Genomic DNA, 22,548 nt, shown 5'->3' with positions numbered 1-22,548 from the left:
AGTCTTTTCTTAAAGTTCAAAGAAAAAATCATGTTTTGAGACCATATTTCTGTTTGAACCCATCTGTCCAGAACTGCCTTCTGCTTAGTGATTTGGAGTGTAGCTGTGCAAATTGTCACAGTTATGAAAGATCCCTGTGCACTGCTACAATTCACAATATTTCAGTGATCACCTTTCCTACATTGCAAGACAGCTTGGGGCTTTTATGCCACGCAGGAGTTGGGGTCATATATGCTAAATTCAGTAAAACAGAGGGACTGAATATCCTTTCAAAAAAGGTTGTAGTATGTCAGATAGACCTTGGGCCCTGCTAACTCATGCTTCTGTGTGGAGAGCAAGAGGGATACTGACCATCTTGTCAGTAAATGAAGAATGCAGATAATGAATAAATGGTTAATTTCTCATCACTTCTGGAGTGAAAAAAAAAAAAAAAAAAAAAAAAAAAAGATGCCACTGAATTGAAGTTCCACATTAAGATAGGGGAAGAACAGAATAGTTGAAGATCTGGTCTGGGATGGAGGCCTGCATATTTTATTTATTTATTTTTTGCTTTGGCAATATGTATGTGTTCCTATAAGGTGCAGTTAACAAAAGACAAGCTATGGTTTAAATTGGTTGGTCTGGATTCGGCTGCTGTGGGCTGTCAGTGGAATTTTGGTTCTGGAAAGCCCAAGAGCCTGTCTTAGAATGTAAATGAATGAATTCATGGAGAATATTCATGAAATGTTGTTGGCTGATGTTGATGATTTCTACTCTAGGCAGCAAGAACAAATCCCCAAACAATCAAGAAGATACTCCTAATCTGAATAGATTTAGCAAACAATACTTCAGAGGACTACTTGAAACTATAAAACTGCAGCTTGATGGAACATGCAGCTTCCTTGACGCTGGTATGAGGAAACCTCCCACTTTGGTTGCACTGTCTTGCCTAATTTGCTGCTACAGAGTGTACTGTCTGATGCAACCTCAGTATCCATCTCATCGTTCTAGCAAAAGAATATAAGCATCTGTTTACAGCCTTCTGTAGGGAGGTTTTCTGAGGCCTAGTGAAGAAAGGAAGACAGCACATTTGGAAGTGGGAGTAATGAGTGAGATATTTGGAGGTGGGCTAATGAGTGAGACAGATTTTGGCTGAGATTTTTCTTGGCACTTAAAAGTTATCGTAATATCAAAAGGATTCCTGATACTTATTCTGTGCCCCATAGCAGCAAATCCATGGTGTGAATGTTTCCTTTCAAGTAGTGTTTAGGTGTTTTGATTAGGGCTTCCAAATCAATTTATCATTCATTTTCTGAGCAACAGACTTTAAGCTGCATAGGGTCTGCCCAGACCATTTAGATAGGATGGATATCTGATGCGAAGCTGTGATATATTGTAGGGTGCATAAGAGGCAGAACACTAGATACAGCAGAGATCCAACAAAACTGGAGACTTTTGCATTTTGAAACATCAAATCTATCCTGAAGCTTTAGGAAGAAAAATGCCATACACAGAAAGTAATATTCAGTTTCACTTTCTACAATGAGGTAATACTTAGATGCAAAATCTAAAAATAAAATTCTGTAAAATTAATGCCACAAAGCCTTTATCACAACTCCTATTTAAAAGGATACCAAAATGCCTCAATATCCATCTGCCTAACTTCAAGAATGGGAAGAATTCATATTGGCAAAGTGCAAAAATATTCACCAGTTGACTGAAAATGTGCTTCATCTGAGGCACTTTTCTGTCCAAACTTGCAGAGACTTGTTTGCTCTGGTAGTCTTCAAACGGAGCTGGTCTGACAGCCTGACACCTGTCATCCTCAGGTAGGCCAAAGGTTCCTCCAAGTCAAAATGCTGCCTTCAAGAACATTCAGAAGCAGATTGAGCGGAGAATACAGAGCAGTTCTTCTCTTGGTGGACAAGCTGGACCTGAGCCAGTGGTTTACCTCATTGTGAAGAAGTATGACCCCACATACTAGGCTGTATTGTTAAGAATACAGTTATCAAGTCAAAAGAAATAATTATTTCACTCTGCTCAGCACTTACAAGGCTGTGTGTGGACTGCTGTGTATGGTTCTGGGTCCCCTGCACATGAAAGACTCTGAAATACTGGAACAAGTCTAGTGAAGGACCACCAAGAAGATGTTTAGAGGGATGAAGCACATACTAGAGAGATTGAGAGAATTAGTTTGCTCACTTTGAAGACAGGACGCAAAGTCTTATTGTTGTCTTCAGCTATTTTATAGGGGGGTACAGAGAAGACAGAGCCAGACTCTTCTTAGAGGTACACAGTGAAAGAAGGAGAAGGAATACAGCAGATTGCAACAAGAGAAATTCCAATTAGAAGTGAGGAAAACAATTTTCACAATGAGAGTAGCCAAATGTTGGAATAGGTTGGCCAAAGAGATTGTGTGAACTCCGTCCTTGGAGATATTCAAAAACTCTTCTAAATTGGTCATGGTTTGGTGGTGGGGCATGGATGTGTGGAACCAGCTGACCTCCAGTGGTCCATGCCAACCTACACCGAATCTGTGATTTGTGAAGGCGAAAGTGAACTGTTGGTGGTAGTCACCTGCTTAGGGATTTTGTGGCATATTGTATTTGTCCTTATGAGGCAACATTTCTAGATTTCACAATGCAGATATGGACATCAGAGTAATAGTAAATTGTACTGATTTTAGCTACATAGAAGTATGACTGGTTGCAAAAAAAATGTTCAGACCTATTTAGTAATATCTGCTTCCCAGAGTTCAATGAGTAGGCCTTTTTACCACAGCTAAAACTAGTTCTGAAATTGATGGTAAATACTCTGCTCAGATTGAAAACTTCTAAGTAAAATGTTGGCCTCATCAGCAAACTCGTGTTAGTTTCCATCAGACAGCGGGTGCTGTTTTGACTACATGTATATTACTGGGGGACTGATAATTTTCTACTTTTATCACTGTATCTTGTCTTTTCCCAACTTCTTACCTCTCCAAGTTGTTGTTTTGAAGAATAAAAAGTCTTTACATAGTGAGCAAATGTTTATTAGCTTTAATGGGCCTGTTACATCTGGTAAAGATACGATATGCAGTGCATGTTTTTCTGAGTGTGAGAATATGTGTCACAATTACTGATATATTGGTTTTATTTTTGTAGCTCAGAGCAGAGCCACAATGTGATGCCAAATATGCTGCTGCAGCAAGTCATTAGTCAAGTGCCTGTTTTATTCTGCATGGGAGGATGTTATCTGGCTGCATTCCAGAAAGTATTGATGTATAGTAGCTTGTTCCCATTCATAAGGCAGAGCACCTTACATTGAGGACATCAACGGCGCTGAAAAAAAGGCACATGGAATAGCTGAAAACATACTCATTGCAGCCACGTATCCCTGTGAAGAATGTACAAGGCAAGGTTGATACTGATATCATCAAGAGTGGGAATTCTGACGTATTAGTGATTCCAGTGCATGTTTATACATAATCCATTTCACAAACTGTTTCATTTTTATTTATTTATTTTATATATTTTTTTGTGCGTAGGTGGTTAGGGTTGTCCACCCATGTGCAATTAATTAAGAATTTAAAGTCTTGCTCAATGGAAGGCATGAGAATCAAGTGATGTATTTCTTAAGTCATCAAACTGTGCCAAAACATTTGGGTATTTGCCTGAAGGCAAGTGAGTTTCCTATTTTCCACACCTTAAAAATAATCAAAGGACTTTTTCTGTACAATTGAAGGAATCAAGCTGGGACAGATCCCAGCTGAACATTTCACGTGTTATTTTAGAAAGTCAAAAAAAAAAAAAAAAAAAAGAAAGAAACAAACAACAACAACAACAATCTGCAAAGGGTAGAGTTGATTTTTTTTTGTTTTTCTTTGTATCTTCTGATAACTTTAAGATAAATTGCGATGTTGTGATACCCACTGTTGTGCAGCTACCTTGTCAATCTTTCTGTCTTGGTGTCACACCATTGCTCAATGACTTGATTCTTCCTTCACAGACATATGCAAGATAGGCATTAACAGCTTAACATGAAGTATTGAATGAACTGGAAAGTGAGTATAGAATAGGTCTTATTTTAAATTGCCTTCTGTTTTATATTTCAAGATGTAATTTTCAGGTGGTTTGCACTTTGAAATTCTGTCACACAGAAGTCAGTCAAACTGAAATATTCGAGGAAGTTTCTTCTAACATTGCTGAATGTCTCAGGGCAAAGGTAGAGGACATACATTGATTTTGCCTTCAGTACAAATACTGTGATTTTTATAAGAGAGAAGCTACAACTTATGAAGAGGGAAAAACTGAAAGCCGATATGGAAGGATGGGTGGATGTGAAGCATTTGGAACTGAAATCTTAATATGCATTCTCTCACAAACCCCGTAATTAAGGTAAGCCTTTTTTCCTTTTTGATGTTAGCAAGTGCCTGCTTACCCACCTCTAAAGGTGGAAGCACATAGAGGACAGCAAGCTCCTACTGCAACCTATTAGTGCCTCATTAAGTACATCAACTATTTGTAAAACATTCTTTAAGATGAGAAGCACCCACAAAAAGCCCCGAAGGGAATTAGTCAGTGTGTGTTCAGTGCAGATTTATGGGGGTGTGGTAGGTAAAATCTAAAGTCGCATGCTGAATGATGAGTACAAATAGAAAGCTGGAGGTGCTGCCAATTTCCAGAGAATGGTGAGTAAGACAGGGGTCTAGTAAAAGACATATTTTGTGATCCTATAATCAATGTCTGTTGTACAATAGGATCCGCAGGAATATACTTAATTCCATCACGATTTTAGTTCTGCAACTTTGGTTTTGCAGTCTGAAGGCTTTGACGGCAATTTTGTGCGTTGTGCAGGCCAACTGAGTGTTGTTGTTAAATTTATAAGGTTTCCAGATTTTTTTCAGCTCAACAAGGAGAGGAATTAAGAAAGAGAAGCATGAGGATTAACTGACACATCAACTATTATTTTCTTAAGTGGATAGAGTACATTAGGAAATATATGTATATGGAGCCACCCTAGTGAATATGTGGTGTGGTAGTAACCCCTTTTTCTACAAATTAGTGAGCTGCTCAGAGATGGGAGACTGACAATTTCTAGAGCAGACATTCAGAGGTGCTGTATCAGGTCCCAGGAAATAGATAATGATTGTAGCCAACTTTATGTCTTAGAGTGCAGCCATCTTACAATTAACTTGCTTTCTGCAGAAGAAATGGGAGTTTCAAGCCGTGCTTTGTTGTTGGCACAGAAAGGCATATTCTCCTAAGACAATAGTATTGGCTTTGTCAGGATACTTGTACATTAACCTGAGTATTTCTGTGTGAAAACTAGTGTGACTCGAAGTTAATACAGGGTTTCAATGATTGGTTTCAATGGTGCCAGGGTTTCACCCAAGATATCTGAAGAACTGAAAGGTCCCACTAATTCTGAACATTGTACCAACAGTATCAGAGAGAAACCTCAAAGACCTCAAGATATGTCAGCCTGGTTTCAGTTGCAAACCTCCTGACCACAAAGGCCAATGAATTTCAATGTACCCTTAGACTGCAAAAGAAGCAATCATTTCTCAGCTTGCAGAAGAGGGTTCTGTACCACGTCACTTTCCACTGTTGTCCTGTACAGTTTTACAGGCCATGAATTTGGTAGCATTGGTCGATTCATATAAGAAAATATGTTACGTCTCCCTGCAGACGTTGCCTCAGAAGCAGTGCAAATATTCTGGTAAAGTCACATGTCATATTGTCTTGGTTTCAGTTAGAACAGAATTAATTTTCTTCCTAGTAGCTGGTGGAATGCTGTGTTTTGGCTTAGGATGAGAAGAGTGCTGATAACACCCCGATGTTTTAATTGTTGCAGAGCAGTGCTTATACTAAGCCAAGGACATCTCAGCTTCTCACTCTGTCCTGCCAACGGACAGGCTGGGGGTGCAGTAAGAGCTGGGAGGGGACAGACCCGGGACAGGTGACCCAAACTAGCCAAAGGGGTATTCCATACCATCTGACGTCATGCTAAACAATATATAGGGGTGGCTAGCTGGGGGGAGGGGGCCGGACTGCTCGGGGTTAGGCTGGGCATCGGTCAGCGGGTGGTGAGCAATTGCATTGTGCATCACTTGTTTGTACATACTATTATTACTTACCTATTATCACCATTGTATTATTATTATTATTATTATTATTATTATTATTATTATTATTATTATTATTATTATTGTTATTATTATTTTTGTTATTATTATTTTCCTGTCTTATTAAACTGTCTTTATCTCAACTCACGGGCTTCACTTTCCATTTCTCTCCCCTGTCCCAGAGAGGGAGAGGGGAGGGTGAGCGAACGGCTGCGTGGTGTTTAGCTGCCGGCCGGGTTAAACCACGACACATATTAACCATTCATCTTAAAAGATCACAAGTAAAGCAAATTTTGTTTTTGAAATGCATTTATTAGATGCATTTATTTGAAAAACAAGCATGTCATGAAGTTAATTTAATTCTTGCATTTATAGCAGAAATAAGAAGTATACAAAATATTAATAAATACCAGCAGTACTTGTAGCAAGATTATCAACACTTTTCTGAAATATCAGATACTTCCCATATTTCAATGTTTAAAGACTAAATCACCACCCATTTCTAAAACTGGAAAAAAAAGGAAGCATGGTCACAATGGAAATCTCTTAATTTCAGTGATTCTGTATCAGGGATTAAGGCCTAAATCCTCCAAGATATTTAAAAGTATTTTCCCCTCCTGAAAGTCACAATTTAGGTGTTTGACAAAAACATACAGGCTTCAACACATGCTTCTGCTTTTTTTCCAGACCTGGGGACTTACACTGTAAGCAGTTCAGAACTAGGACTTGATTTTTTTTTTTCCTAAGGTTCTGTGAAGACACCTAGCACATCTTGCAGTACTAGGGAAGCAATTTTTAAATTAACTATAGAAATATGTATTCTAATATTCTAACTTTACTTAAATGCTTAACATTCATCTATAAAACCAGTTACCATTTGCTCTCTGAAATATCAGATACGCTGCAGTTAGACTTTTAAATAATTTAAGCTGCCTTTGGTTGCCGTTGCAAATTCCTGACTACTTGTGCCTTCTTGTTGTGCCTGCAGCATAGCAGGTCTCAGTGAATTTTGTTATCAGAAAACTCCACTGTAAGTGATGCACTGGCTAGACATGGGCCACCAAATAAAAGCCCTCTAATGATCACAAGCATGAAAGAAAAATAGTTTTATTTAGGAGGTGTTATATTCAGCTACTGGCTGCCATTTACATGCTCATGGAAAGTGGCAGCAGGACTCCTAACAACAGCTTTGGAATGAATGAATGCAGGCACCTTGAAGCTGCCTCCCTGCCAACTACTGGCACTCCCATCACTCCCACTGCAGCTTGGGCTCAGCTGCAAGTGTAAGGCTTCAGGAATGGTTGATCTCTCATGCAACAACCATTTTCAGTGTTGACCAGCTTGACCATCAACATGATGTAAGCACAAACAGCTGACAAAATACAGCAGGTAACATTTCCAGGACTCTGAACTTGCAGTTCCTTCTTCTAAAATATTAACTGTCAGACTGGAAGCTGAAGATGGCCCAGATACATGATACATAGCTGCCTCATGCAGCCAAGACTTTCTATGCTGATGTATTTCAACAAAATAAATATTAATAAATAATTAAATACATAAATAAATACATAAATAATTAAATAAATAAATAAACGATTAAAAACAATAAAAAGTTCTTTCTGTAAGTTACTTTCCATATCAATTAACAGATGAAGCACTTTTACTAGCAGCTGCCATCATCTGACATTGCTATTCATATCAAGTAAATAATAAATAAATAAATAAATGCAATACAATAATATGCAGAACCTACAATAATAGCTGACAGCAATGCATCAAAATACTACACATGTTAATATAACATGATGTATGCTAGAGGTGATATTAATCTATTATGAAAAAAGATATGTCGTGGCTTCTTAATAATCTCAAATGCATATTTTTCTTCTAGTTATGCCTATTTTCTTGTCCTAATTCATCCTTTGCTTTCCTTAGGACCATTGTGCTCCTAGGATCTCTTACTGGTTATCTGTAAAATAAGATAAAGGAAATTTACAAAGAATTATCTTCATTTTCCCCAGACCTAGATTTTTAGCCCATTTCTCAATAAAGCTTTGCAGGTCTGAGCCATCTAGTGAAACTCCACCCCTCAATTTCTCTAAAAGACTCAGAACAAGATAATGCAGGTCTCAGAAGTTCCCCTGTCTGCTGGGGATTAGGAATTCACCTTCACTATTGAGAGCACCTGTCCAGCTATGGCTCCCTGCTCCTCCAGTAGAGGCTCTGTTGGGCTTACCTGCAAAGTGAAGACCACTCACTCCAGGATGAGTTGTAATAGCGATCCCTGGCCTTCACAGAGATCTTGTCTTTTGGCCCAGTCGCTGGAATCTGAATAGACTGCTCATCAGTGTCATATTCCTATCAACAGAGCACAGCTCCATCAGTAAGGGTCACACAGTAAGGTGCCAGACAGACTGCAATAAGCATGTGTAACTCAAAAAATTACTGATGCTCTGTTGTTTCAAAGGCACCATCTCATAGATGTCAAAGTCATGAGAGTTGTAAGAACTTCAGTCTCAGCAGAAACAAAATAAACCAGCCACTTTCTGTTTAAGCTAATGATGTAAAGTGATCCAAACCCCAAAGTGAAACTGTCACTAAAACAAAGGGGTTTTTTGTCTATCACAGTTTTTCTTTTTTTTTTTCTTCTTGCCCACAGAGGGGACCATAAGAGTCAGCATTTGCTGATTTTCAGTATTGTTGAGACTTCCACTGAAGACTTGTGGTAGATACAAGTAGTGCTCTGTGGACTGGGCAGTTTCTCTACCTAAGGGATTGCACAATGCAGCCCTGCTAAAATCAAGGAATCAGCACTAGGTAAATGGCTCCATCTACTGGTAAAAGCTTTTTTTTTTTTTTTTTTTTTTTTTTTTTTCCATACACAAAACGACGTCCTTTAGTGTCCTTGGTTTAATCAGTAGTCAGACTGTAATGATTACATTTGTTCACTTTTCAGATTGCTCAACCAAGGCGGAGCAGCACTGCAGTTAAGGACCTGCACTATAGTCAGCTGGTCTAAGCACTTCTTTCCAGTTTTGCTGTTGATGTCTTTGCCAACCTAGACAAATCACCATACTGCTGTTCTGTGTCCTTTAGAGTACCCATAAGCATTAGCAACAGAAGCAAACCCATTTTTTTATTTCAAGCTAATATGGATTAGTAATATTTAGTTAACAATTAACTAACAACTGGAATAGGAGAGCCAAGGACTGTAGTTTTCACCCATCTCCACAGAAATGCTTCCAAATGAGTCATTGATTACCTGCCTTACTTACCAATCCAACTAAAAAGTCAGTCTGAGCTGCTCAGGTACTAACATACAAGGAACCCAGTGCAACAGATCCTAGGCTTATTGAAATTGGGATTTTCCCACATTAGGACCCACACAGCCTACTTATGAATTAGTAGATACTTTTCTCATGCTAATATGGCTATGCAATGCTGGACAGGATTTTATCTCCCCAGTTACATCAGGTTGCATCCACCCCTGAGTGTTACCTGGATCTTACTGCTCATTGAACTGGGAAGGAGGTCATTTTCTTCCAAAACAGAACCTTGCCACGTATGGGGCTCAGCACCTTTTATTTATTTATTTATTTAAAATGCATGTCAAAGCAGGAAAATAATGTATCAAATGTTTACCTCTACCTGGTTTTCATGTTTCTTTGTACGTTCAACTTTGACCTTGAAAGTCAAAGGGAAGTAGGTCTTTGGTGTGCTCCATGTTCTGGGATACGTCCAGGTCACTGTTCCATTTGTGCCTGCATACTGACATTGGGGTGGATCAGGTTTTACTGCAAGAGAAAACATAGAATGTATTATTTCACATTAGCAGCATAATATCACATGTTACTGTACTACTGTTGATAAGTTTTATATGAACCAGCTTTCATAGCCTCCATTAAATCTCCATTAAATTAAGACAGGGGTTGGCATGATGTGTAAGAACTGCCTTATGCTTCTTATGGAGAATTAACAACACTCCCTGAGACTTTCTGGGTGAAATTGTGCTTTTTTTTTTTTTTTTCCTGGAGGATTGTAGAGGGCTCTGTTAGAAACAGATGGTTATCTTTAACCCTTGCTGATTGCTAAGGCACTTAGTAAAACATCTGTTTCTTTAGGATGCTGCTTCATTTTCCTGTGCCCTGTGCCATCATGGTCACATCTGCTCCCCTTATTTCCTGTCAGTTTCTGTTAGCCTGCCCTGGATGTCCATCTGTGAGAATGGATCAGGAGTGAACCATACCTGACATTAACCATTATCAGAGTAAATCTGCATTTCTCAGTGCAGAGCCTGCTGGGTTATTGGTTATTCTCCAACTTCTCCCACATGCCCTATCCTAAACATATCTAATAGAGCAGGCTAGAGAAACTTCTGGCAGATGTGGGGGAGAGAGGGTTGAAGGTCACAAGCTACGGGTATGTTGCTTCTTCACTTCCTCATCTTCTTCCAGACTGCAGTTATGATTTGTTTTCCCCTGTTCCTGTAACTGGAGGCTTGATACAGATTTACAGTAGAAGAGGGCAGGGATTCCCACACTTGGTTCAGTCAGCTACCATTGTGAGTTCCACTACCAACAGCAATAATAAAGCTAAGAATTGATGGTGATTTCTGGTTTACTCACTGATATCTCTAATGAAGAAGCTGCTAGTGTAGTTCTCATATTCCACCTCATCAATGACCTCCAGGAACATCTCAATTGGCTGGTGCTCTTCAGCAAATTGACAGTAGTTTTCTTTCTGGCACTGGGCTGTGTATTCAGTCACTGATTTATCAGTGTTAGCTACAGGGCTGCTGCAGGTGACATCTCCATGAGAGCTGAACATGAAACAGAAAAGAAAAAAAAAATGGAAATGCTGGTTTCTTCTGAGAATTTTGTTGCCATAATGATACTATGCAATTGTTAAGATGATGATTTGCTGTTGCATCTATCACTCTATGTCTGCACTTCAGTAGAAACAGTTCAGTGGGAACATTTCTACATTTTTAGTGCTATATTACACATAAAAAAAAATCACAAAAGCCCCCAGCACCACCACCTTATAAGTATAAATTTGTGTTTAAACCTAAACCAGAATATCTCCTTTTCTAATTACCACTGCACTGTGACAAGCTCTCGTAACTGTGTTCCTCAGCCCTTTCCAAAACCTTGCTGGAAAAAGTAGGTCAAGGTTAAATTATTCCATTGTGAAACAAATAAAAGATGCCATCTCTAAAGTACTTCCTGAGTCTTGGTCTATTTTTGCATTCAGCAAAATAAACAGTTTACAGTTGTTTCCTCTTTAACAAACTAAAATGACCTTTGCCCAAGCACTCCATGTTTTGGAGAAACCCTCAAGAGTAGTGGGAGGTAGGAAATCCCCACAAGGTTCCCCTCACATATTTCCCTCAGGTTTCTGCAGTGTTCCTCAACAGAGACTTGGCAGTGGACATGTGGCTTTTGCAGTGGGTGCAGCCTCCTACTCCCTTAGTTCCACTGGATCTGCTGCAGAGGGACTCAGTGCTATGATTGTTTCTCCTTTTGGCTCAACTTCCTCTCTCTCCCCTTCATGAACTGCTTTTGGTATTGCTTAAGTTATTCTGTGGCTGTACTGCAGCAGCTCTAACAGTCCAGTGGGGGTTACTCCATTTTCAATTCTTATTAATTTCTGAGCAACTTCCATGCCCTTATCAGTTAAGTTAGTCTCAGTCACATCTCAAAACATTTTACAGATGTTGAGACTCTGAAAGTGGGACTCCTCCCCTTCTATGTGCTTTCAGTAGCCTACTGTTCAGGATCTCCTACAAAGAGTAATATCAAGGGCTCTTCTGGCCTTGCTGTGAGGTGGCTAAGGAAAGTACAAGCTTTTACCCTTTTAGACTTCTGATTGTGAACTTCACATTTGGACTCTCATTTTCTGTCATCCATGAACACATGAAAATTCCAGAGTAGTTCTTTGCTTCACATTTTAAAAACGTCCTGTTTGGCTCTAGATTGACAAAGAAAGAAAACAGTCAAAGAAGAGAGAAAATAGTTCAACAGATTCCTGTAGCCTTTGGCAGGTGGTGGGTATGTAGGCAAACACAATTTCATGCTGCCCATTAGGGCACCTCCAGCTAAAAAGCCATATAACCGCAGTTAGAGGCTGAAGGCTGGTTTACATAGCACCACATTAACCATATCTACATAGCTGTTGATGGGAGCTAGAACACACAAGCTGTTGCAGAGAGCTGTCAGTAATTGATTTATATAGACAAATACATTGTTCCTTTCATAGAGAAACAGTGCAGCTATTCAGTTGGAAAACCTCTGTATTTGTTACTCAGTGCATGAGAGTGCAGGCAGTGGATAATCTCATGACTTCACACACAGGATAACCTCATGACTTTGCACACTGAGGCACTCAGTGGAAATGCCTCCAGTGTGGATGAGGCCTCAGTACAGGTGTGTATTCTCTCTGCTGCCCAGTACTGCAGACTCTCAGCAGCTCTGTGTTATACCCTGGATATAGTTGACTGGGACTGGCAGGTCAGTCTACAGAATCTGATATGTGGGTGATGGAGCCAGGGGAAAAAAAACTTGGAAATTGATAAATTTCTGGCTCTACAGTGAGGGACTGCACGCTGAGAGAGAAATTGTAGAATCACAGAATCATAGAATGGCTTGGGTTGGAAGGGGACTTAAAGATTACTCAGTTCCAACTCCCCCTGCCATGGGCAGGGACGCTGCCCACTAGATCAGGTTGCCCAGGGCCTCATCCAACTTGATCTTGAACACCTCCAGGGACTGGACATCCACAGCTTTTCTGGGCAACCTGTTCCTGTGCCTCATCACCCTCTGTGTGAGGAATTTCCTCCTAACCTCTAGTCTAAATCTCCCCTCTTTTAGTTTAAAACCATTCTTTCATCCTATCATTATCTGACAGAGCAAAAAGTTGTTCTCCATCTTTTTTATAAGTCCCCTTTAAATGAGTGAGCTTCATTGCAAAAATGCAAAATATCACAACCTGTTCCAGTGAATTAGTCATGAATAGAGAAGCCCAAATGACAGCACTTAAAATCTAGATCAGCCCCTGATTCTGACAAATCACATAGCCCTGGCTTTCCAGTGATTTGTTTGCTAGAGGCAGACCCTCTCCTGAGTGCTGGGTCTGTGAGATGGAGGAAAAGCAAATCAGTTGTTTCCCCACCTGAAAAAGCAGTGGCATATTATTGATGTTATCCCATATATTTTATACCAGTGTTATCACTCCATCCTATAAGTCTACAGAGTCCTAAATTAAGCCCATAATAACAGATTCCTATGCTGTTCATCAGTAGTGCCATGCACAAACATGCAGAAAGTCATCATCTCCTTTTAACTGTCACAGTGTTTGGAGAGGATACATTTTAAAGTGCACATTTATCACACGTTTCTCAAGAGAGCTCCCTCTGCTCTTCACAAAAGTGCAATGCACAAAGCTGACCAAGATACACCACATCATCCCATGAACATACCTTTATAACTTTTCAGAATTGACCTTATCATTTGCCCATTGGAGTCTATTTTACTTATGAGGAAGAAATCATAGCTGACAACTTCATGGCTATTAGCTGCCAGACAGGTGTAGTTGCCAGCATCCGGAAACTCCTTCACTTCAGCAATCAGAGTCCTTCCAGTTCCTATCAGTTCTGTGCCCTTTTTCCAGTAAACTGGCAGTGCTTCATCAGATGTGTTACAGGTGAGCTCCAATTTTTTAGCTGGTGTCTCATCATTCCACTCAGATTCTATGACATACACTTGTGGAGATTGCAGAAAAAGACATGTTAGCAGCTATTCATACTTAACAGTGTGGTAACTGAGCTCAGACCCTTTTTCAGCTCTGCTATCCAGAAAACTGCTAACAAATCCCTGACTTTCTGTAGATCCCCACTGTCATCTGGAGATCTTCACTAAAAGGAGAGGTTTTACTCAGAAATTTAAAATCTATCTAGAACCTGCTGGCCACTAAGGATGACATTTTCATTGAAGAAATGATTATTTCTGTGTTCCCAGAGAATCTTACAGCAGTTTATAACCACGGGAAGGAGGCAGGTACCTTTCTTTTAAAGGTGAGGATGCCAAATTACACTGAGTCCAGACATTCTTCCTGCATGTGGCCCTTGGGTTTTGCTCACAGAAGGGCATGTAATAGCCCTCAGTACTATGGTGCTTGGCTCCACCACAGGACCTCCTCAGTGTCAAAGGTCTGTGAGTGAATAATGGGAAGGAGAGGAGGTCTAGGTAAGTGACTTGTATATGTGTGTAGCTAATGTTGTGTTCCATTTTCTGCAGGGAACAATCTTTACTTGAAACACTCTAGTCCAAATGGAGCAATTATTAAGAGACGGGATCTCTGAGCTACAGCAGAGGAAAGTGGACTGCAATAAGGACATGCAGTCTTCTAAATGCCATCTTGTAACTCTGCAGTGCCCTGCTGGTCTTTCTAAATTAGTAAACATACCACATAGAAGAATTTGGAATAATTCCACTAAAGGAATATTATCTTGTCTCTTTGCTATGGTTTCACATGGGAAGTGAAGTAGTAGTCAGGTTGGCTGAAGATTTTCAACTGCACTTCTGTGTGGCAGCAGTTCTCAAATTTAATCGCTACTGCTCAGACATACTACTACTACTGTCACAGGCTCCCCAACCATAATCCATGCTCTCAGAGACTCTTCTACAGGCAAGAAGAGGCAAAAATTTGTTTCTCAGTGTGTCAACAACCACGCCAAGCTCTCAGCTCAGGAAACTAGAGTTCCAGTGAGCAATAAGACCTTTTCACCAGGACATTTCACTACCAAAATAAGAGCTTTAAGACTTTACCACTTAGAAGAAACAGTAAGAAATACATGGCAAATGCTGAATCTTAAGTGGCAGAAAGCATGCAACTCTAGGAACTTAGCGAACTGCTTATGGATATTTGAAGCATAGGTAAAATAAATCTCAGAGTTCAAACACAAAGATAAAAAAGTATGTTCTCAATACTGTGATATACATTTCTGCAATTTTCAGCACAGGGGATATTGCTCAGGGAACCCATAAGATAAATATTTTTTTAATATAAAGATACTGCAAAAAGCAATTATGGTTGTTGTTTTTTTTTTTTTTCAGTCAGATTGAGAAGTTTTTTTTCATGGTGATAAGGGTCTTTTTTGGATAATCACAATGAAGACAGCCTGAATTATAACACTATGCTGGCTGATTAAAAGCAGCAAATCTGATTATCTGAATCTAGTGAAATTTTCTGGTGAGAAAATTATTTAAAAGATTTGTTTATTACTGACCCTGTATTCATTTACAAATGGATTTGCATTTAATTTATTCACCAGAAAAGCTGGATAAATTATTTCTAAGTTCTAAGACTTTTTTTTTTTTTTTCTGTGAAATCTCTTTTTTGACAATTAATTTTTCGCTGTTTGCTTATGGGATGTACGTAAGTCACAAGATACTGTTTCTGCTTCTGGACTGCATGACTGAAACTTTTGAAACGAGAGAACAGGGAATAGGGAATAAGACAGTTTCTAATGCAAATATTCAGATGAATAGCTATTATATAAGATAATATTTTAGGACTTCTAAATATGTCTTCCATTAATACCAATTAGTTGGCTACCTATTCACAATCAAATAGAAAGAACCTTGGCCTAGGAAACTACAGTTAAAAACTCAATGATTGTGCACACAAGTGTAACTATGAAACACACTTGTGTCCTACACTCAGCTGTAGGTCTCTGGAAGTGAAGACTTCTTACCGTTCTCTCTCAGCTTCCACTGGGCTTCCAAAAGGGCAGCAAAGGAAAGTAATGAAAGTATGGCAAATAGTAGGTGAGACATCTACAAGGAAAACATAAATTACTTAACTTCATTTAGGATTTTTGAGTGTGTAGCTGAAGTTCAGCTCAGAGCTGAATAAGAAGACAGATTCAGCTCCAGTGAACTAAGAAACATTGTCCCATTCTAAGAATTCTGAGACTACATCAAAATTGCATAGCAGGTGTGCACTGGACTTCAAGGTAAGATTTTGATCATTTATACCATGAACCAGTTTGTGAGAGAAGAAATCACGGAACTTAGAGGCAATTGTATGCCTAAGTCTTGGCCTTTATCTGGTTTAGAGTTCAGAAGCATTCCCAAGTCCCTAACTTAAATATTCCTCTGGCAAGAAAAGCTTTACTGATGCCAATAAGGCGATTGCATGAATAAGGACTTGGACCAAAGGATCAATGGATCAATGGATATCCAACTCCAATCCTACAAAGCTTTTAAATCCTTTAGTTTAAGCATGTCAGTAGCCCTATGAAAAGAAAAAAAAAAAAAAGGATTGTGAATAAGATGAAGCAGCAGCTGGAGTATTTTTCTATACTGTAGTCTTCATCTTCGCTGTGAGAACAAGTGACAGCAGTGTCAATAATGCAGTGTACAGCTGGCTTCAATACTAACTGATCCTACACCTAGTATCCATCTGAGGCTGCACAGCCTGATTTATCTTTCAAGCAATTTCAGGCAAAATTCCTTCTGAAATAAGTGCCACAGCTGTATTTTCAGAAATGGTAAGATATGCATATGATTGTCATTGTGTTCATTTGAGACATGTACACATATCTCATGTGAGACTACATAGATATATAGATGTATATAAAAATAGGTGACATGATGTGACATTATATGTTACATTAATGTTACATAATTATATATATACAATATATACATTATATATACATATATACACACATGTATATACATTATATGTTACAATAATGCTACAGAATTATATAATGTTAATATGTTACATAAATATAGTGAATCTGTATTACCTATTCAATATATATATAATCATGTTCTAGATCCCACATAAAATTCTTTGTCCTTAATTCAGAATAAGCTAGAGCCCTTCATGAAACAAAAACCATATTTGCCAAATACTGTAATAACCACCAGAAGCATAAAAGAAAAACTTAAACAGTTATTTAGGTACACTTTTAGGCATTTTTCCTTTAACTGGAAAGTAAACAAAATGAACAGGAATGACTTAGTCTAATGACTTAGAAAAAGTGATAGGTGAATATATCTTTCAAAGTCTATTCTCACTATAAGTGGAAGTCTAAATGTGTGTAAAAAAGAAAAAAATAGGTATTTTTTTTCCAAGCAGTTTCATTTCACAAACAAGTCTTTTGTGATGGAAGGGGAGTAATCCTCATGATTTCTTCTTATGTTCTATGAAACATTTTCATCTGTGTTTATGAAGTTTGTATGTATTTGTATGTGCACCAAATCTGTTACTCACTGACAGCTCCTGCTATTATTAGCAGTCTTATCAAGATTATCTTGATCAGAAGTCAGCTGTTTCTGGGCCAATATCAAAGAGAGCAATGACATCTGATTTTGTATACCACACAGCACACAGCATTAATGGGACCAGAAGATACCAGAAGAAGTATAGAGTCCCAAGAGAGTATCCAAGAGAGGAACCAGCTTGCATTGCATCTGAACTCAGAGAGAGGCAGAAGCCTTGGTCAAAAGCCAGCTACTGTCAGGCAGTCTGTCAGCAGTATATTGCTTCATTAGAAGGTAAACATTCTTGGCACCTGCTTTTCTACTAAGCGTAAGCAGGTTTATCTGTGATTTTTGAAAGAAAAATACCTTTTGCATCTTTCTGAAAGATGTTGATTTCTTTCACTGCCACATGCCACATTCATCACTATGCTTCATAAAACCAGTAACTGAAATATCAATTAAAAACTTAGAGGGAGGAGAAGGGGATAAAAAGGCTTTCTTTTCAATACCAACTAATAGATAAAAAAAATCTGTCTGACTTTAAGAAGAAGCTTCACAATTCACGTTTCTGATTAAAAATGTTAACTTCCACCTAAAATTATCTTCCCCCGCAACTCACAATTTTGTTGAAAAATTAATCAGAAATAAACTCGGTTTCTGAACATCAGTAATCAGTGCAGTTGCCTGAGGACTTCATAGCTGAGGACAGTGTACCAATATCATGTGCTCCCTGTGATCCAGAGCACAAGGTGCTATAAATCAGCACAGATTCCTTCACTGAGAATTGCAGAGTAATATATGTCAGAAAGTAATTCATGTCCCCTGAATCAGTCCCAGCTCAAGGCAGGGCCAAGCCAATTGTGTTGCATTTTTTTAAAACAGAGAACAGCCTAATCATAAGTATATATCTTTCTATAAACACACTCTGTTAATGAATACTGGTAACATAGAAACGATCATTAATTTATAACATTAGCTATTCTCTTAGATAATAATTCTATTAGCTGTGTACATATATACAATATGCATTTAACTTCAGGCACATTTAAGTACTGTTCTGAGAAAAACATCATGACAAGTATTTAAATACACTTAAGTTTTCTTTAGTTTCATCTGAAGTCTGCTGGAGTCAGGCTTGTGCTGCCCCAGTGTTAGAGAAGAAAGGAATTCTTACCTTTTCCCGCGCCTGTTAGTTGAAGTTGTCAGGCAGGTTGGTTTTGTGATCTGAAGGAAGCAAAGTGCTGGCTCCCTTATAAATACTTGTAAACTCTGAAAGGAAAGGGATGCTCCATTTCACCGCAATACCACAGAATTGCAACACGGGACTTGAGTTCCTTTTTTACATAGTGGCAGAGCTAAGGCAAAAAAAAAAAAAAAAAAAAAAAAAATTGGGACTCCCAGGTAAACTTCAAAGAGGAAATGAGATTATGAGATTGTTACAGTGACCTTTATGGGATGCCAGAGGCATTTCCTTTCCTGTTCGATTTTCTGTCTCTCTCATCTCATCATCTGGGGAAGAGTAAATACAGACTAAGTAAACTTCCAAAACTATCTGATGGGAAATATATTATGAAGACAGAAAGAGAAAGTTAAATAAACTAAATCTATTTCTACCTGGTAAGCACTAAAGAGATAATTGCTTGAATTAAAATCCCAACTACCACATCAGTCAGAAGTAGAGCTAAGGAAAAAAGCTTTTTTAATTTTTTAAAATTTTAAAATCTTATTTTAGAATTTTAAAATTTTATAAATTTATTTTTTTAATAATTTTAAATGTTTTAGAATTGCATTTATTCTAAAAATTGAGACTTAGCTCAACAAAAATATAAACAAATAGTACTGTCTGGGAGATAAAAACCTGAAATTGCCACATTATTTTATGTTGGCAGCTTTTAACTAAAACCTATTTTTTTGGTTTACAAATTGGTGTTCTTTTTTGACCTGTACTAAACCATAAGAAAAGCCCCATATATAGCATACGCTTTGAAAATGAGGAAAAAAGGTGTTTTGTTGTTGTTGTTGTTGTTGTTGTTGTTGTTTTGTTATAGAAAATGATTCACTTTCTTTGTCAGGCAGAACAAAACTGACTTGCTCTTCTAGCCCTATTCCAAACCTGAATAATAAGACTAACAAGTTATAAGTAAGAAGAAATACATTCCTTATGAAAGCACAAAAATGCTTTCAAATTCAACTTGACATACTTTAAGAATTCATAAGGAGACAGAGCTCTAGCCTGTGTACTTTCTAGGGACAGCAGTATTCGCACAGCCCAACGCAAATTAGCAGTGAGACAAATTTATAAACCCAGCAGTTCCCAGGGCATGAAGTTCCTATTCATTGTTACGCATTTGGGAAGCACAATAGCAGAGGGGGTGGCAGGCTCTTATTTGGAGGAGGGTACTTTCAGGACTCTTTACCTGTGCTGAAGGCCTTACACAAATGTGCAGTATTGCAGGTGGAACCCCTTCCTCTCTTTAGCCATCCTCTTCAAAGAAGCCCTGCTTGAGAGAGATCACATACACCCTTGGCAGCTGAGCTTTAACTCCCTCCCATCTGACAAAGCACGTAACAAAAGCCTTGCAATGGCACTCAGAAGGGCCTAACAACTTCCCTGCTGAGCACAGTATATCTAACCTGTTACTCAAGTCAGCCCCACACTCTCCTTTGCTAGAGATCACAGCCAGAGCAAAGAGCAGAGTGAGAAGGCTGCAGGCTGCAACTACCACTTTCTCAGTCAGGCGTGAAATGATGGCTCTGTTATGGAGAAAAACTGTTCCATTCCCATAAGTTATGCTGAATGTGGATCAAAGTAGTTTATTGGTTTATGCATGGCATGGAATTGACCAGCAACCAATGAACGATGCATTCAAGATCATATCAATAATACAACAGGTAAGTCAGAGTACTAGACGTTTCCAAAATGTTAATTAATACCTATACATCTCCACCCTTCTGTAACTTATCTCAAAAAGCTCTAATTCCCCCCCCCACACACATACACAAGGTCACACACACACATTGGAAGGAAGTGTGGGTTACAAACACATACCATCTTTGGGAGTCCACCTCCTTACCACCTGGGTGCTCCAGCTCTGTGCTGCTTCCTACAGTCTGCTAAGGCACATGCTGGTGAGAAAGCACCTCATAATTTCACACAAGCTTATTCAAAATGTTTGTCCCTATGTGTTACACCTTATACCATCACTCCAGTAGCTGGCATGCTGGCTGCTCACAGTGCCTGAAGGGGAGGATGCTCAGTCAGGCCTAGGCAGAGATCATGATCCCAGTGGACTTACTTGGGGCAGTGCTGAACCAGGTATAGGCTGATGGTCTGCTTCTACCCCATGATCCTTGTTACCAGTGTCTCAGATTTTCAATCCTTTTATAGTTCATCTCTTTGTAATTCCCAGGTTATTAATCTGTCTGATCCTTGTCTTCCTTCTTAAATGAGCATTGGTGACAAATGTCTTCTCAGCCAGTTTTGGGCCCTCCATTCCCATATACTGTTTATCTTCCTGCTCCTATCTTAACAGCCAAAGGTGAGCCATACAGACACCACCACTTCTGCTGTTATTGGTTCAACTGTTCAGAAAGACAAAATGGAAGTCTGAGAATGCAAGTTGACAAAGATGTGGCAGAAACAGCTGTGGCACAGGCAAATGAAGGGCACTTAAACTGTTCCAGGTAACAAACTTGCCTCCTGACTACCCTTGAAATACTTGTCAGAAGGAGACTGGGCTATGCACCATATTCCCATTCATCTGCTTCTCCTTCCAGAGGAAAACCTGTTACAAGGGCAGGGAGGAAGCCACAGAGTGCTTTTACACCTCCAGTGTGGACATTCAGCAGACCAAGACTACAGGATGCCCCACAGAGCATACTTTGTGCATTAGCATCCAGGAACCAGGACTGAGGGGTGAACAGTGATGCACATTTCCCCTGATAGACTCAGCCTACTTGCAGCCTCCATGAAACGCTTCAGGCAGCTTTCCTTCCACAAATGAGAATGACCCCAAGCTCAATCAAGGTTAGGCAATGCTGTTCCTATTTAAGACCATTTCCAAAACTCACTTGAGATAACACACAACAGTATGCCAGCAATGATCAGGAATACGTGAGAGCGGGGTTCAGTCACCGAGCAGATAAATATGTGCACAAATAACTTTACATACCTGTTGCCTAGTTTCTTCTCAACCCATTATTAACTTGCCTGTTTGGTTGTATCAGCCATGTATTATGTCTTTTCTTCTTTGACTGAAATGTCACTACTGCTTAGCTTGAACCTCTGCCCAATCTGGTGGCAGTCTTTAAATGTCTGCTCAGTACTGAAGCATGAATAGTTAATGATCAATCATAAACAAGTACACATAAACAAGTACACCTTCAGCCCACATGACTGCCTTTGCTTAGCTACTGTTATGGGACAAACAGAATAACGCAGTACCCAAGCTTTATGTTAAGAATCCTAGATACTGATTACGGAGTACAGACACATCTGTGTGGAACTTCCATGATAAGATAGTTTGCTATGATCCATCAGAATGGAATTTTTAAATATTAAAACACAGAGATTGTGAAAATATCTTTTGATGACAGTCTGGTTTTCCATTATGAGCTCATACATTCTTATGGGGAAATTTGGAGGACAGCAGTTTCTCTCCCATCATTTTATCCTACTTCCCCTATGACACCGAACGAGAGAATGGTGGAAACCGTATGTCCATGTTTTGATTTCCTCTACTGCAATGGAAATACTCCCTTTTGGCAGAAATGGCCTTTCTGAAAATGGTTTTCCTTTCTTTGAAGGACAAATTATTTTTGCTTTGTCAAATGGCACACTTATTTCATTGCAATCCAGAAAAAAAAAAAAAGAAAAAAAAAGTGCAGTATTAGTAAAAGGAAGATTTGTATAAACTGTATAATCAATATGATTCCTCTTTATGGAATTTCCTTCAGTACCTGGCTAGTTTTGCATGGAGGTCAATTTGTTTTATCAGCTCAAATTTGTTTTATTACAGTAATTATTAATATAGTAGCTGTGAGAAGGGAACTCTGTTCTTTTTACATAATTCATTAAACAGTGGTTTCTGTGACTTCATCAGGAAAAACTGCATATTATTAACTGCATGTTATTAACTGCATATTATCAATGACCTTCCCTAAAAAGCCTCCAGTACCAAGCTGCTA

General features: G+C 38.9%; 1 protein-coding gene across 3 annotated transcripts; it reads right to left on the bottom strand.

The window, feature by feature from the left end:
- Positions 1-6,402: 6,402 nt before the first annotated feature.
- Positions 6,403-21,728, bottom strand: IL12B (interleukin 12B). 3 transcript variants are annotated; one of them, XM_072023381.1, is made up of 10 exons: positions 21,534-21,726; positions 19,779-19,859; positions 18,536-18,716; positions 15,840-15,921; positions 13,563-13,844; positions 11,938-12,055; positions 10,711-10,904; positions 9,728-9,879; positions 8,322-8,443; positions 6,403-8,054 (listed from the first exon to the last, which is right to left on the bottom strand). In XM_072023381.1, exons 4-10 carry the CDS (start codon positions 15,919-15,921, stop codon positions 8,051-8,053), a joined length of 954 nt encoding a protein of 317 aa, XP_071879482.1. In that variant the 5' UTR covers positions 18,536-18,716; positions 19,779-19,859; positions 21,534-21,726; the 3' UTR covers positions 6,403-8,050. The 3 variants fall into 3 exon arrangements, with proteins under 3 accessions (XP_071879482.1, XP_071879483.1, XP_021124202.1); XM_072023382.1 differs by having other exon boundaries at positions 9,734-9,879; XM_021268527.4 differs by lacking the exon at positions 6,403-8,054 and having other exon boundaries at positions 8,318-8,443; positions 9,734-9,879; positions 21,534-21,728.
- Between the last annotated feature and the right edge of the window lie 820 nt (positions 21,729-22,548).

Source organism: Anas platyrhynchos, chromosome 14 (genome assembly GCF_047663525.1).
Source record: "Anas platyrhynchos isolate ZD024472 breed Pekin duck chromosome 14, IASCAAS_PekinDuck_T2T, whole genome shotgun sequence".
Lineage (NCBI taxonomy): Eukaryota > Metazoa > Chordata > Aves > Anseriformes > Anatidae > Anas > Anas platyrhynchos.
The sequence above is the reverse complement of the archived record's forward strand: the minus strand, read 5'-3'. Positions and strand labels throughout refer to the sequence as shown.

Excerpts from the sequence above, each read along its gene's own strand:
- IL12B (XM_072023381.1), bottom strand. The coding sequence starts at position 15,921 with ATGTCTCACCTACTATTTGCCATACTTTCATTACTTTCCTTTGCTGCC. Across the intron at positions 13,845-15,839 it reads GTGGAAGCTGAGAGAGAACG|TGTATGTCATAGAATCTGAG; the intron begins GTAAGAAGTCTT and ends AATCTCCACAAG. Across the intron at positions 10,905-11,937 it reads ACAATCAGAAGTCTAAAAGG|CTCTCATGGAGATGTCACCT; the intron begins GTAAAAGCTTGT and ends TTTCATGTTCAG.